Below are 14902 nucleotides of genomic sequence, written 5' to 3'. Positions count from 1 at the left end.
TTGGGGTGGCACCTGTGGCTCAACGGAGTAGGGTGCCAACCCCATATGCCGGAGGTGGCGGGTTCAAACCCAGCCCCGACCAAAAACTGCAAAAAAAAAAATGATTTTGCCAAGGACACCTGCCCCTTTAAATGTCCCTTGAATGTTTCAAAGTCTCTGTTTTCACGACAAAGGGTTTTCCTCTATTAAAACAGACTCACAATCAACCAAGAAGAAATACTAAGATGGTTCCACAGAGTCCATAAGGGAATCAATGATTCCCAAGAGAAGCTATGGCTTTTGCCAAATAAATCAGCTTCCTCTGGAGTGATTATGGGGGAGGGCAACACTATAGTCTCCATTCATACTGGTGTTCCCATTTTTGTTCCTTCCAGCACATTCCTCCTCCAAATGAGGAAGTGACCAATTTCTAAAATAAAGAGTACTTTTAAAAGAAGCAGAATAAATCAATCATTTTATGACAATAATATTGGGCTCTTTTTTCTTCCCAAATCCTGACTTGAGAATCTATTCCTTAATCTGTCTGTGTGCCAACCTACGCCGTCAGAATCCTTCCAACACACGTAGATTTAAATACGTCTTTCACCAAGTTATGTTTTCAAGATGTGTTGGCTTTGTTTCCCTATTCTTCAGTAATGAGGTACAGCTCAAACTATTCAAGAAAAAAATCTTCAAGCTCAAATACACTGCTCATCAATTAACATTGGCAGATTGATTATGACTGTGGAGTTTCAATGAAATGATCAAAAAAACTACCATGTGAAGTCAGTACACATTCTTTGATTTCTCTAACGTACAGAATGGGTAGATTCAATGTAAACTGAGTATGTCCAATAAAATTTATAATGGATGGAACCAGATTACCCCCAGACATATACCATTCCTTGGTCAAAAGTTGAATACTTCCAGAGGTTTCACTGACCCTTCCAAAGCATTAGCCAATGACTTATGTTTAATGTCATCTTTTCATGACATGAGTAACCTAAAAGTCATCTCTATCATTCCTAATTGAGTACCACAGTTCCTATCTGCCATCCAGTGGTGTGGGAGTCCCCTGGGGGAAGCTGAGCCAGAGGTAAGCTTGCATGTTGCAGGTAGGTGGGTGGCATTCTCATGACCCCAATGGGTTTATAAGCCTTACACTATTTAAATTCTACTTTTTTATTTCTCCATAATTAACTCTCCAGAAAAACACAAAATGAAGAGATCGACGACTATATACAGCCATTTTTGTTTAATTCAATGAATAGATGGTGAGTCATTGAAAAGTGAACAAGCAACATGTTACATATTGAGGCTCTTTCCAAGACCATTATTGGAACTGAAATATAGAACCACTATATAGAGCTTTTAATGAAAAAAAAGGACTTTAAGAACTACTATGGAATGTATCTCATAATAATTACGCATATATTCTTTCTTGGTTACATAAAGACTCATACTTCAATCCTAAATAATTTGAAAGCAAACAAATAAGAAGAGTTGATAAATTGTTCGCGAACAAGACTTACGCTGAGAGCAATCACTGCCAATCCAGCCCGGGTAGCACTGACAAGATCTGTCAATGGGGTTACAGGTTCCGTTGTTGGTGCAGGTACAAATCCCTGCACAGTTTTTCCCAAATCTGCCACTGGGACACACTGTGAACAAGCTGTAGGTCAGTAACTCACAATCACAACCCAGCTCATGGGACCCTAGATAGGGATTTGACTTTGAAGGTCCCCAACGCAGCTGCACATTTGGTAGCTGCCTCTGCCTGACAGCATCCTTCATCTGGAATGGTCTCATTTTTACAACTACATGAAGCCAAAGACCTTCATTAAAGCATCACAAACCAGGAGGCATCATCACACCTCCAGAAATCTGACTTTACGGCTTCTCACTCAGGGAGTCAAAATCCTTCGTCCTACTGATTTTTCAAGAGAAGATGTTTCCAATTAAAGCTGAGGCTCCTCATCACCGTGTCTCCCCACCATGCCATGTGCCCTACCTTCATTGCACAGGGCGCCTGTGAAGCCAGGTAAGCAGTCACACAGGCCGGTGATGTGGTGGCAGGGCCCACTGCTATGAACACACTGAGGGCACGTCTGGCTGCAGCGATGCCCATAAAAGCCAGGTGAGCAGACTGCAAATAGAAGAGAAACCAACTGTTATCTTTCTGAGATGCATTTCTCTGGCATTCCACATCAGGAGGCAGTTAAAGTTTTGGAGGGTTAAAAAAAAAAAAAAACTTTAAGAAAAAAGATTCTGAGAATTGTCCAAGCATAAAACAAGAATGACAAAAGAAACAAGGGCTCTCTTTAATAAGGAAAAAAAGGCCCTGAACTACGAATTCCTTCAGGGCAAGCAAATGTCTTAGTCCTTTTAATTTTCCCATTTGAGGCCCCAATTAGCTCAAGGCTTGGCATAGAGCAGGAACTCAAAGAATTTTTGTTGAATGAATAAAGACATGAAGAAAATAAAATTCCTAATGATAAGAGGTCCTAAATACATACTCTCAAGTCATCTGTTGAACCTTTATTCTTTAAGAGTCATTACTGGCAATAAATCGATCTACAGTCAAAATTGGATTTTTTTTCCCTCTTTAAAATGGTCCAGGTTAATGATTGCAATCAAGAAGTAATTAAGCAAAAGGCTATATATTTAAGTTCTTCCCAAGATATTTCTTGGACTGAAATACAGGATAACCACATAGAGTTCTTAATGAGTATTTAAAAATTACAATAGTATTGCTTATAATGAGACATTTTTTGTTTCTTGATTACATATACTGAAAGCTTTAGTAAAGTCTTATGGATCATTTCCTAACTCAAAAATTCTACTGACCAATGTCAACAGTCCCCATTTTTAACTTTGAAATTCTATTTTCCCCGTGGCATTGACTTTAGGACTACTTGGTACCAGCAGGATGTACGATTTGCCTCAAGGTTTGGCTATGTTGACTTCCGCTAATTGAGGCAAGACCAATGCCAAATTACTAAGTAAAATATTTACAGGTCAATGAATTTCTGGAACACCATTTGCAAACTTTCAGGAAAGATCAAGAAACACATCCTGATGATGGCTGCCAACAAGATAATGAAATAATAACTGTGAGGAAATGGTTAAAGCCCCATCTGTTGTTAGTTCTGAAGGTTGAGGAAAATAAGTTCTTGAGGAAGTGCCAATGAGGGCAAGTTCTGCAAAGGACAGGTGAATTGTTATCCTCTCTTCTCTCAACTGCTGCAGGACATCACTCTAAGCCGAGAGGTGGGACAGAGATCATTATTCTGTACATGGCACCTGGGAAGGGAAGAAGGAAATGATCACCTAATCAGACACTTACTTCTCTGACAAGTGGTCCCTCGAAACCCTGGTGCACACTCACAGATGCCGTCATCGGGGGAACATGAGGCCCCATTTTTACAGTAGCAGGGTAGGGAGCAGTTGGGACCCCAGCGACCCTCTGCACAGACGCTGTCACAGTGGACACCTGAAACGATGCAACGAGGGGGAACCGAGTCAGAGGCAGTGTGAGTGGCTTCAGCAATGCTCAGTCAGGGACGGGGACTGAGCTCACAGCACCAGTCTGAGCACTACGGGCAGCACTGAGCAGAGATGATGCCAGATTCAAAGTCCAGTCATCACTTACATCCATGCTTAGTATCATCGTAGCCTTAAAACTATACCAGAACTATTTTCTACGACGTCATAAAGAAGGAAGAACACACTTTAGTTACACTGATTTTTCTTTTTTAGGTGGAGAAGCAGAAGAGAAGCCCAAGGGTTCTATCTGCGGCAAAATTTATCATAAATACTGTATCTTACAGCCCTCAGTGACTTCCTTCTCCCCGCGTGCTTGTTCTCACAGAGAAATAAAGTATAAAATGATAAGTCAAAGTACAAAGTGGTTAAATTGTTTTACAAAAAGAAAAACCTTCCCCTGGAGTAAATGATAAATGTAATCTTAAAATATTTGGAGGATACACTGTATAGAACAGAAAGATGTGCTATCATGTGCCACCAAACTCCTCCTTAAAAATTTAATCTGACAGTGGACACACATTGACGGAGTATCACAGTTGACATTATTTATAGCTGTTGTCTAAGTTATTGATTATTATGAAACTGTGTGTAGGGGTTTGACTCGCATTTTGGGCATTGAGAAACTTCACGATCAGTCATGAATGAATAAACAAATGTCTCAAGGACACATACAGAAAAATCAAAATGGACAAAAATATAAATACAACCAGATTTTATTTGAGATAAATGGACTCTCTTCTGTAAATCTTTATTTGAAACACAATAGGGGTCTCTTGTAAGTCAGAATTCTTCACAACTCAAAAGAGAGGCTCTTTGCTTTGAAAGGAGATACATACACAGTAGTGAATTGGCAACTGTTGGTCTCGGACCAAATGGAAACCTGTTGAGAACAAGAACACACACCCTCCCGGATTCCAGGATGGGGGCCACCACCCAGCACTGGGGATGCTGAGAAGGCCATGTTTTGTATTACAGTTTTTACTGCTAAGGTGATTAGGAGAAAACTCACCACAGCCCAAACTTAAAATGGAAGCGGAACCAAACTACACCCTGGATGTTGCTAATTGGTATGCAGCCATTTCCACTGAACAGAATTCCCCACTTTTTACTGTTTCTGGCTTTTCTTTTTTTTTTTTCCCTGCAAGTCTCCCACATGGTAAAGGCTATTATTGAGCAGGCCTGAAAGCTGCAGACCTCATTGTGTCTAGATTCAACCAACAATAGTTTTTTATTTCAGCCTGGTCCACTGGCTGAACAAAGGAGACCAGGTCTGTTTATAAAGCCGACTGGGATTTAAACATTCCCTATGGAATAAAATGTGGAATTTAGGCCTACTGTTATTTTTATTCTTGCATTCACGAATATATGATATTTTTGTTTCAAATCTCTTTTGAAAAACTGAGCTGAAACTGTAAACTCTTCCCTCCACAAATGTGATACGCCAGCCACAGGACTTTCTCTGATATTTTTACTCAAACCTATAGTACAGCAAAAGAATCAAACATTGAGTAGTCAACCACTTCAGAAGGAAGCTGCAAACCTAAACTTTGTTTTGTAAATTCATGAAGGTACCAAGAAGAGCTACCTACTATGCTTTACTCTCAGCTCAAACCCAGGTCCTCAGTGCTGACTGTGTGCCAGGACTCCTGTGGGGCAGTGGCTAACATGGGGAGATCTATCTCATAGAGATTCAGACAACCCAGGGCATTTTGGTCTGGAGCCAACAAGGCAAATCCCACGGAAAATTGTGAAGAACTGGAAGCTGAATAATAATTTGATTGATAATCATTTTGAAAATCAATCCTGATTTTTAATGCTTTTTTGTAGAGTAGGGGTTTGGGGAGGGTGAGATTAGCCATTTAGGGTTCATCCAATTCATCAGCTACCTGCCAAACCACCACCTCACATGGAGCTTTGTGAGTTCAGTTACAATGGCATGGGGCACCATTTAGGTTAAAAGTTTAGCTGCTTTTTTACATTACAGATGATCAGAATTTATGTATAGCTTAGCACATCCTCAATCAGAGAGCGTTAAGAAAAAAGACTATAGGCCAGATGGGCAAATCTGAACAAAGAGATCCTTTATCTCATATTTGATTTGTCTTCCCTTAAGAGGTTCATCTAGGTGGCTTGCATAACCACTGGTCATAATCAAGGTAATGTTCTTATCAGTAACAAGGCCTATGATAGAACAAGGAGATTCACAGCAGAGATAAGCTTGTTTCCCATGACTTACCCTCAATTCATTTCACAGAATCACAAGGTAATCTACAGATCCTCTATCAAACCTGCTGTCTCCAATCACATAAGCATATCTCAACAGAAACAAGTTTACTTGTAAATAACTTGCATTGTAGGACTGCAAGGAAGTCTTTTCTTTGAATGTAAATTATAAAAATTCTATTAGCAAGTAGGCTTAAAAATTCAAGCCTTTTTCTTTTATTCTATCATCAGCAAAAATGAGTCATCATTTTGCAGATATTAAAGGCTAATCTATTTGAAAACAAGCATCAGTGTGTCTGGGGAGGAAGCATGAAGCTGTCTTTCTCCTCCTACCACGACTCCTCCCCCTTCAGACTGTCTGTGGTCTTGTCTTCCCCTTCATCTTACAGTCAGGAAAGGACAAGATGAATTTATTAGTTGGAGGTGTACCTTCTCTGGAGAATATGAATATTTTAAGAAGGCACATATTTTAAGAACCTAAGAAATAAATATCTAATAGTCGACTTCCAGGCAGTGAGCAAGGTGGAGGGATTACTGTGTGTTCTTCTAAGTCACACCAGGTATGTCTTCTGATGCAACCTCCGTGTAAGGACAACCCTTCAACGAAACATTATCCACGAGAAAGAGCTGTTAATATAAGTGTGCTTTAACCATGTTTTTGGCTGTATATATGTGTGTGTGTGTGTGTTATTCTTTAATTATTTCTGTGGTCTCATCTTAGTCTTTGCCAGCTTTTCTAGAGCCCCACAGGATATCTTTTTGTTTTCTTGTTTGTCAAAGAAACTCAACAGACATTCAAGGATATGGCCAGCTGCTGGCTTGCTGATGAGAAGGACTCTAAGAAAGGAAAGCTATAACCCAGCTACAACTTAACAACAGGGGGAAGTGGGAAAGGGGGGGGTGGGTAGAGGGAGGGGAATCGGTGGGATCACACCTGTGGTGCATATTACAGGGGTATTTGCGAAACTTGGTAAATGTAGAATATAAATGTTTTGGCACAGTAACTGAGATAACGCCGGAAAGGCTATGTTAACCACTGTGATAAAAATGTGTCAAATGGTTTATGAAGTGAGTGTATGATGCCCCATAATCATATCATTGTATACAGTTATGATTTAATAAAAAAATTAAAAAAAAATTTAAAAAAAAAAAAAAGAAAGGTAACTCCAGAATGATAATGACCCCAGAACAGGCACATCAAATGTTGGGGATCTTGATAAGGCAAGGAGGTAGCTGGTGAAAGAGGAAGAGGGTTTGAGGCTGGAGGAACAAGACATGCAAGGCTCAGAAGCCCAAAGAAGTCTGTGTCTGTCTTCCAAGGGTTGGGACAGCTGAAATTCAGGGGCTGGTAGGAGCATGTGAGGGGTCTGGGCGGCCAAGCAGTGGCCACACTGGGAAGCCAGGAACACCATCATGTTGAGGGCGGACATCCTCCTGGTGTTAACAGGGATCACATGAACAATCATTAAGAGGAAGGGAATACAATTAAATTTGGGTTTTATAGGAAAGCAGAAAATGGTTTGAAGATGGTGAGCCCAGAAGGAGGAAGACCTATCAGGTGGCTGTTTTGCACTCCCCGGATGAAAACTGATGAAAATGACAAGGCATTGAACTAACCCAATTACAGCTGGCCTGGCGGGGGGGGGGGGAGCGGAGGGCGATGATCTTGAAGAGATAGAGGAGGAAATGCTGATAAACGATCCCTACCCCCGCACGTTCCACCCAAGGAAATTAATTAATCCTGGCAGCTCCACGAGGGACAGACAGTGCCTGTTTCTGCCACCACAGTACCCATGTGCAAGGGTACATGGATGGTGCTAAGTATTTGTGGAATGAATCAATAAGCACAGCTCCTTTTTTTTTGCAGTTTTTGGCCTGAGTCAGGTTTGAACCCACCAACCTCTGGTATATGGGGCCGGCGCTCCACTCCTTGAGCCACAGGCACCGCCCACACAGCTCCTCTTTTCTCCATGATGCTCAGGACCACTCTCCCACTGGATGGAGCAGCCATATCATTCTTTGCTTCCCTGAAGGAACCTTTACTCGAACCAGGAAGCCAACCATTTTTATAGTTTGTGTTCTTAAAATGGTGACCTTTCCCTCTTTCTAAGGGGGTGGGAAAGTCTGTCTCACTTATTTTTGAGAAGGTAACACGTTCAGGATCTCAGTGCTGTGCTTTTTAGGGTTGGCCCGGATTCCACAGCAATAGAAGAAATTAAGAGACATCTTGAGAAAATTCCTTTGGAATGTTTAACAAAAAACAAATCAAAGCTAGTTACACTAGAAAATAACTTCCTACAATACTTGGAAGAAGGAGCAAAATGGGAAGGGGGTAGCTTTAAATCTGCAGCCGTCTCTGGTTCAATGGAAGCATTTTTTTCTGATAAATGTTCTAATGCTGATAAGGAGATCTGTGAAGACTGTTTTTGCCAGGACTGAGGACAAAGAGCTCTTTGATAGCCTTTGCAAGTTGCTAGGCAATGGCTGAATGATCGTGATAAACTTCAGCTAAGCAGCTCTAAAGAAATGTTCGTGCATTTAATGCCTGATGCATTATGCCAGCAGCCTCAATGTGAAATCAGCATTCACGGGGCATTTGTGATTGCATGAATGCAGTAAATAAATCATCTGGGTGTCATTATTTCCCTTCTCAGACACATAACCCCAAATCCTTGTCTTGTTTAATTGCTTGTATTCCTTATGCCAGTATTGCAATATTTGGGGGGAGTTGGTGAATGAAGGAAATGACTTTGATTCAATGCCTTGTTCCTGGGCAACAAGCTATTAAACATAAATTAAAGCTGTTAATAATAATTGGGCTTGGTGATCAAAAGAGGGAGGAATGATAGTATTTAGTCCTGATATTTTTTTCTGCTTTTCTAATACACTGTCCAAGAAAGCGGTGGCATAATGTGTCCGAGTGTAGAGAAGTTATTTGCTGGTGTGTCTGTCTGGGTAGAAGGCGAGCTTCTGCAGGGTGGGAGCTGGCACCCCTTCATCTCTGTGCTCCCTGTACCCAAGCACTAAGGTTGCATAGAGTTTGGAGACACTGGACAAATGGTTGTTAAAACAAATCTTTCCATATGGGTACTACAGGTTTTACAGATCATTAAAAGAGAATCTGCTTTATATAGGTAACCAACTTGAGAAAAGTCTTGGTAAGTCCTATAAACCAGAGATGTTTACATTTGCAGCTGCAAGACAAAAATACGCGAGAGCATGGCCTGCCTGAGTCCAGACCTGCGTAGAGCGAGCAGAGAAGACTGTGAGGTGGACGGGGAGACTCGGGAGCTTGGGCTTCTTCTGCATCTTTTCTCCTGGGAAAATGAGTGCCCCCCCCCTCACTTCAGGAGTCCCATCTTCTGCTTTTACACGACCCCTTCCCACAAGACCACACAGACAGAGAGACAGATACACACTGCAGACACACTTTCAACTCCACAATCCCCAAAGGGGCAGCTAGTGAGTCACAGGTCCTTGTGGCTGATGGGGGCCATAGCCGCTAATTAAACGCACTGGACTAGTGTTATTACCACAACATGGGTTTGCACTTACACATCACTGGACCAAGGAAGTAGGTCTCCCCTTATTATAACACTTAGGCATCGTTTAGCTGCACGAGAGCTCACCTGGTGACAGATTAGTTCCAGAAGCAGCAGTTCCCTTACTCGGGTAGTCAAAGTTGGTGTTTGGGGGAAATGTGAAAAGGAGGGCTGTCTGTGTGGAAAGATGCTGCTCCGGGAAGAGGGACGAAGCCAGCCGGACTCTTCTCACCAGCTTGCCTACAGGGCTCCTCCTTCTGATTCTGCCCTTCCTGGTGGGGCTCGTGAGCATCCCCCCTCTCCGCCTATTCTTCCCTTTCCTTACAGTTACACCATGACTGGCCAGTCTCTCTTTCCCAAGACCCCTACAGGTGGATGGATTTGGTGCCCTAATCTCCTTTTTATCTGTTTAGCATATATACATATATATATTTAATTCTAGTATAAATGCACCCTTACAGAGAGGTGGGAGAAGGGAGGAGAAAGGGGGATAGGTGTGCTGTCACCTAACAGGCACAATGGAAGGGCAGACGGCACACCTCCTGCGTGAGGGGCACAACTACACCTGGGACTCCACCTAACAAATGCAAGTAACATAACCTAATCATCTGCACCCTCATATTATTCTGAAAGAAACAAATAAAAATAAATGCATCCTTAAGCCTCTTCTCTTTTGCCACTGGTAACAAGGCTTCTGTCAAAAAAATGCTCCCCTGGACCCAAACCTCTTCAATAATTAGAGCAATAAGGCAGAGCAGATGACACTCTGGGCTGGTAACTACCACTGCCCGGCCACAAGGGCAGGTTTTTAAATGACAGACAGGGCCACCAAGTAAAGTTGTCCAGGTTGTACACAGCACAAGAGCCCCTGGCTCAGGGGCTCAGTCAGGTCAGAAATTCAGCAGGCGCTCCCTGTGCCAAGGAGAGCGCTCTACGGGATTTCCACGTTGTTTCCACATTTGCAAAAAAAGGTGCTTTATGAAATGGCAGGGGCTCCATCCTCTTCTTCCTCTTTATCCACTTTCCAAATTCTCATTTAGTAGGTGTGGAGTGGGGACTGGGAATATTTGCAAGTTAAAAGAGTTCCCAGGTGACAGTGATCTTAGGCAGGACTGGAAAGCAGGCTGGAGACTGCATATGTTCCCAGACAGCTGGAATGAAATCTTGATTAGCTGTAATGCTCAGCAAATAGGTGTTTTGGCTGACTGAAGTCAAAGCAGAGAGGAAGACATAAACATCAGCCTGTTTCTGTCATTTGGGGAAAATACTTTATGAAATATATCACCCCACCACTCTGGAAATATGCGCATGTGCACACACACACACAGAGCTAATTATATTTCCCTAACATTGGAAATTTCAGAACAATGGTTTTGAAAAGCCGGTCTCATTTTATAGCAGTGTGTGTGTGTGTGTGTGTGTGTGTGTGTGTGTGTGTGTGTGTAGCAGAGTAGAAGCAGCAGCCCAGGACACAGCCTACATCCTGGATGGTATTTCACTATTCTCCATTTCCTACTGCAATCTGCTTCTTTTTGATCAAATAATCTATTGGCTAACAACAATATTAAATTATGGTTTTTAAATAACCACACACTATAATAAAAATGCATGTCTTTTCTTTTGAAAAATCATTGATTTCTTTTGGAAATAGGATCTGAGCTGTCAATGCAGCTTTTTTTTTGGTTAATTTTCATAGTAGTTCCTCTTGAAGACTTATTTCATGACTAGGTCAAATGCAATTATCAGGTATAGGAGAAATAAAAAAGTCTGCCTTCCTTTGGGGGAAAAAGAGCGGAACACCAGGCAACAGGGCAAAGTTAGAGGAGAGACAGATGTACATGTGGTAAAAAGGCAAGGCAACTTCCTCGGGTATCAAGTGAGGGCACTATTTCCTCAATTTAGGTGCGCCAATTTCTTTGTGAAGTGGGATAAGGCTTTTAGGACACTTATGTCTGGCTCCAAACCTACCCGTGATCAGCTTCTCCCCATTGTCCCCAGCAGCCGAGCACGGAATGCCATCCTGTTGATTTGGTGAGGGAAGAGCCAGCTTCCATGTCACCTGTCATCGACTTCCGCAGGAAAGCCTCACTTCCGCTCTACAGCCTGTTACCCTTTCAGGTGCCCCTGAACAGTGTCATCCAGAGCAATCTCAGCAACAGGCAAGACAGGAAGGAGAATTAACTTGCATCCCTGGGTTTATGTTTATTATTTGGCCCCCAAACCTGGAGTCTAAATGAAGAGCAGAGGCTTCTTTGTATTCAAAAAGGTCCTTACACAGTACTTACCCAAAACAAGTCTATTGATGAAAAGTTACGAGTCTCTCCAGTATTGATAATGAAATGATTCCCTGTGTACATAATATAGAATTTGCTCTTTTTTTAAAAAAAGCCAACTCTTTGTCCAATTTAGGGTGTTTTTCGGAACTTCAGGAAATTTCTTTTCTCCTGTGTATGTTTGCTTTTACTGAGTGTGTTTTGTGAGTGTGGGAGATGACCTCCCCGCAGGCTCAGGTATTGACTGATACTACACTTCAGATCGACTGCCCAGGGGAACGGGATGCTGGGGGGCCTCAGCTGCCCCAGGAGCAAAAACAACTTGCAAACCAGAGATGTAGGCAACAAGCGGGAGGCCAGTGTGAGGCAGGGGAGCCTCTCCTCGTCTGGAGAAGGCCAGTCACAGATGGACACAGGATTACATGATCACTCATGTGACAAGCCACTGCGTTCCCGCAGGAGCTCAATAGGTCTAAGGCCAGATAGGATAATTTGTCTTACCCCATGACCCAGACTGAGGAATGCAGCTAACACATTTCCTGGCTGGCTTCAGGCCAAATCCTATCTCTTTCTCTTCTCATGTACACCACAGTGTGCTTTTCGTAGGCTGATTCTGAGTCATCAAAGCAGGTGGATACTGGAGCCTCACACTCTCTCTATATTCATAAAGTAGATTTGATAAGAGTGTAGTCCAAAACAAATGATGTGGCCCCTTTATTAGGAAAGTTCTATACTTGCCAGAAGATCAAAAATGCTATTTTGCCTCACTGTGGTCATTGAGAAATCAGTACTGGTTACTCCATTTGAGAACTTCAAGAACACTAGTGAAGTCACAAAATCTGGTGTAGTCCCTGGTGTGATTCAGTTTTAACCTTCTCTCATGTAACGTGAGGAAGTAAAATTTCATACTCCTAAGGCAGAGTTACCTGAGCTTTTGCACATCAAGAAGAAACTACAGGGCCAGGGAGGCCTTGGGTCTGTGGACAGCTCCTGTCAACAGAAAGCCAAGTCCATTGCACCAGTCTTGGCTTGTGTCCCAAGGTAGCTCTGAGACACCAGAAATCAAGTGCATGACAGTTCATCTCCTGGCAGAGACCAAAAGGCTCTTAACAAATTCTAAGACACGACTGAAGGGGTTGCTGGTGACATCTCATGTTTATGGATCTGAAGACTTAATATTAAGTTGATAATACTCCCCAAACTGATCTATAGATTTGTTCCCCCATTAAATTTCCACCTTGCTTCTTTGTAGAAATTGACATGTTGATCCTAATTCAAGGGAAATTCAAGGGACCCAGAATAGCCAAAATAATCCTGACAAAGAAGAACCAAGTTGGAGGACTCACATATCTCAATTTTAAGATTTCCTGTGAAGCTACAGAAAACAGTATACTATTGACATAAGGATAAACATATAGAACAATGAAATAGAAAAGAGAGTTCAGAAATACACTCTCTCATATTTATGGGAAATTGATTTTTGACAAGGGTTTCAATGCGGGGTGGGGGAGGAGGGGAGAACAGTCTCTTCAACAAATGGTGCTGAAACAAATGGATATTCAAATGCAAAGTAACCAAGTTAGAGCCCCTAACTCATACTACCTATAAAAATTAACTCAAAATGGATCAAAGAATGAAACATATAAGATAAAATTTTAGAAGAAAACAATGGCATAAATCTGGTGACATTGGATCAGGCAATTTTTTTTTTTTAAGAGTCTCACTTTGTCACCCTCAGTAGAGTGCTGTTAATGTCATAGCTCACAGCAATCTCCAGCTTCTGGGCTTAGGCGATTCTCTTGCCTCAGCCTCCCAGAAAGCTGGGACTACAGGCACCCGCCACAATGCCTGACTATATTTTTTGTTGTTGCAGTTTGGCTGGAGCTGGGTTCAAACACGCCACCCTCAGTATATGAGGCCAGCACCCTACTCACTGAGCCACAGCCACCGACCTTAGGCAAGGTTTTTTAGATTCAACACCTAAACACAAAGCAACATGATTTTAAAAAAGATTAACTAGACTTCATCAAAATAAAACCTTTTCTGCTTCAAGGACCATTAAGAAAGTGAAAAAAATAACTCAAAGAATGGGAGAAAATATTTTCAAAACATGTATCTGATAAGGGATAATCTAAAGCATATGAAGAACTATTAAACTCAATAATGAAAAAGTAATCCAATTAAGAATGAGCAAAGAATCTGAAAAGGCATTTCTACAAAGAAGACCTACACATAGATGGCTAATAAAGGCATAGAAAGATCCTCAACATCATTAACTGTCATAAAAATGCAAAGCAAAACCACAGTGAGATACCATTTCATACTGACTAGGAGGCTACAGTCAAAAAAGTCAGACAATAACAAATAGTTGGTGAGGATATAGAAAAATTAGAACATTTATACGTTGTGGGTGAGGATGTAAAGTGGTCTGGAAGAAGAACAATGCTTTTGCTTGGTAGTTTTCCCCTTCCATGTAGCAGCCCTTGGCTCTCACCTGACCATCCGGGAAGGCAGCGGCAATGGCCTGTGGTAGGGTGGCAGCCATCTGCATGGCTGCAGTCACAGCGCTCAGCACAGTTCAGCCCGTATGTGCCATCCTGCATGGAAGACAGCATCAGAGACATCCGTGAAGGCCTGGGAAACCCCACAATGGGAGACAAAGGGCCATGGTCCACGGTCACTCATTTCAGATACAGTACCCCACTCTCCCAAACACCTCTGGGGAAGACTCATCATAGTCACCTCTTCCCATGTCTTTTTAGTCACCAAAATGTAGGCTCTAGGTCAGTATTTTAAAATTGCTCAAACCATGCTGGGTACAGTGGCTCATGTCTATAAACACAGCACTCTGGGAGGCTGAGGCGAGTAGATTGCTTGAGCTCAGGAGTTTGAGACCAGCCTGAGTAAGCAGAGACCATCTCTATTAAAAATAGACAAACTGCAAGACATGATTGCAAGAGGGACTTTACCTAACAATTGCAATCAGTGTAACCTGGCTTATTGTACCCTCAATGAATCCCCAACAATAAAAAAAAAAAAAAAAAATAGACAAACTGAACTCAGTGCCTATAGCACAGTGGTTACAGTGCCAGCCACATACACTGAGGGTGGAGGGTTCGAACCCAGCCTGGGCCAGCTAAACAACAATGACAATTGCAACAAAAAATAGCCGGGCCTTGTGGCAGGCACCTGTATTCCCAGCTACTTGGGAGGCTGAGACAAGAGAATAGCTTAAGCCCAAGAGTTTGAGGCTGATGTGAGCTGTGATGCCATAGCACTCTACCAAGAGTGACAGAGTGAGACTCTGTCTCAAAAAATAAATAAATAAATATATATGAA

General features: G+C 42.2%; 1 protein-coding gene across 2 annotated transcripts in view; it reads right to left on the bottom strand.

Moving 5' to 3' along the window:
* The window catches only part of MEGF10 (multiple EGF like domains 10), a 164481-nt gene that overhangs the window by 20583 nt on the left and 128996 nt on the right, over positions 1–14902 (bottom strand). For both annotated transcript variants that reach the window (XM_053567270.1, XM_053567269.1), the window contains 4 exons: positions 14058–14160; positions 3326–3472; positions 1991–2125; positions 1512–1640 (listed from right to left, as the gene is read on the bottom strand). In XM_053567270.1, the coding sequence (XP_053423245.1) occupies positions 1512–1640; positions 1991–2125; positions 3326–3472; positions 14058–14160 (514 nt within the window). The remainder of the gene's footprint in view (positions 1–1511; positions 1641–1990; positions 2126–3325; positions 3473–14057; positions 14161–14902) is intronic.

This window comes from Nycticebus coucang, chromosome 17, assembly GCF_027406575.1.
Source record: "Nycticebus coucang isolate mNycCou1 chromosome 17, mNycCou1.pri, whole genome shotgun sequence".
NCBI lineage: Eukaryota > Metazoa > Chordata > Mammalia > Primates > Lorisidae > Nycticebus > Nycticebus coucang.
The sequence above is the reverse complement of the archived record's forward strand: the minus strand, read 5'-3'. Positions and strand labels throughout refer to the sequence as shown.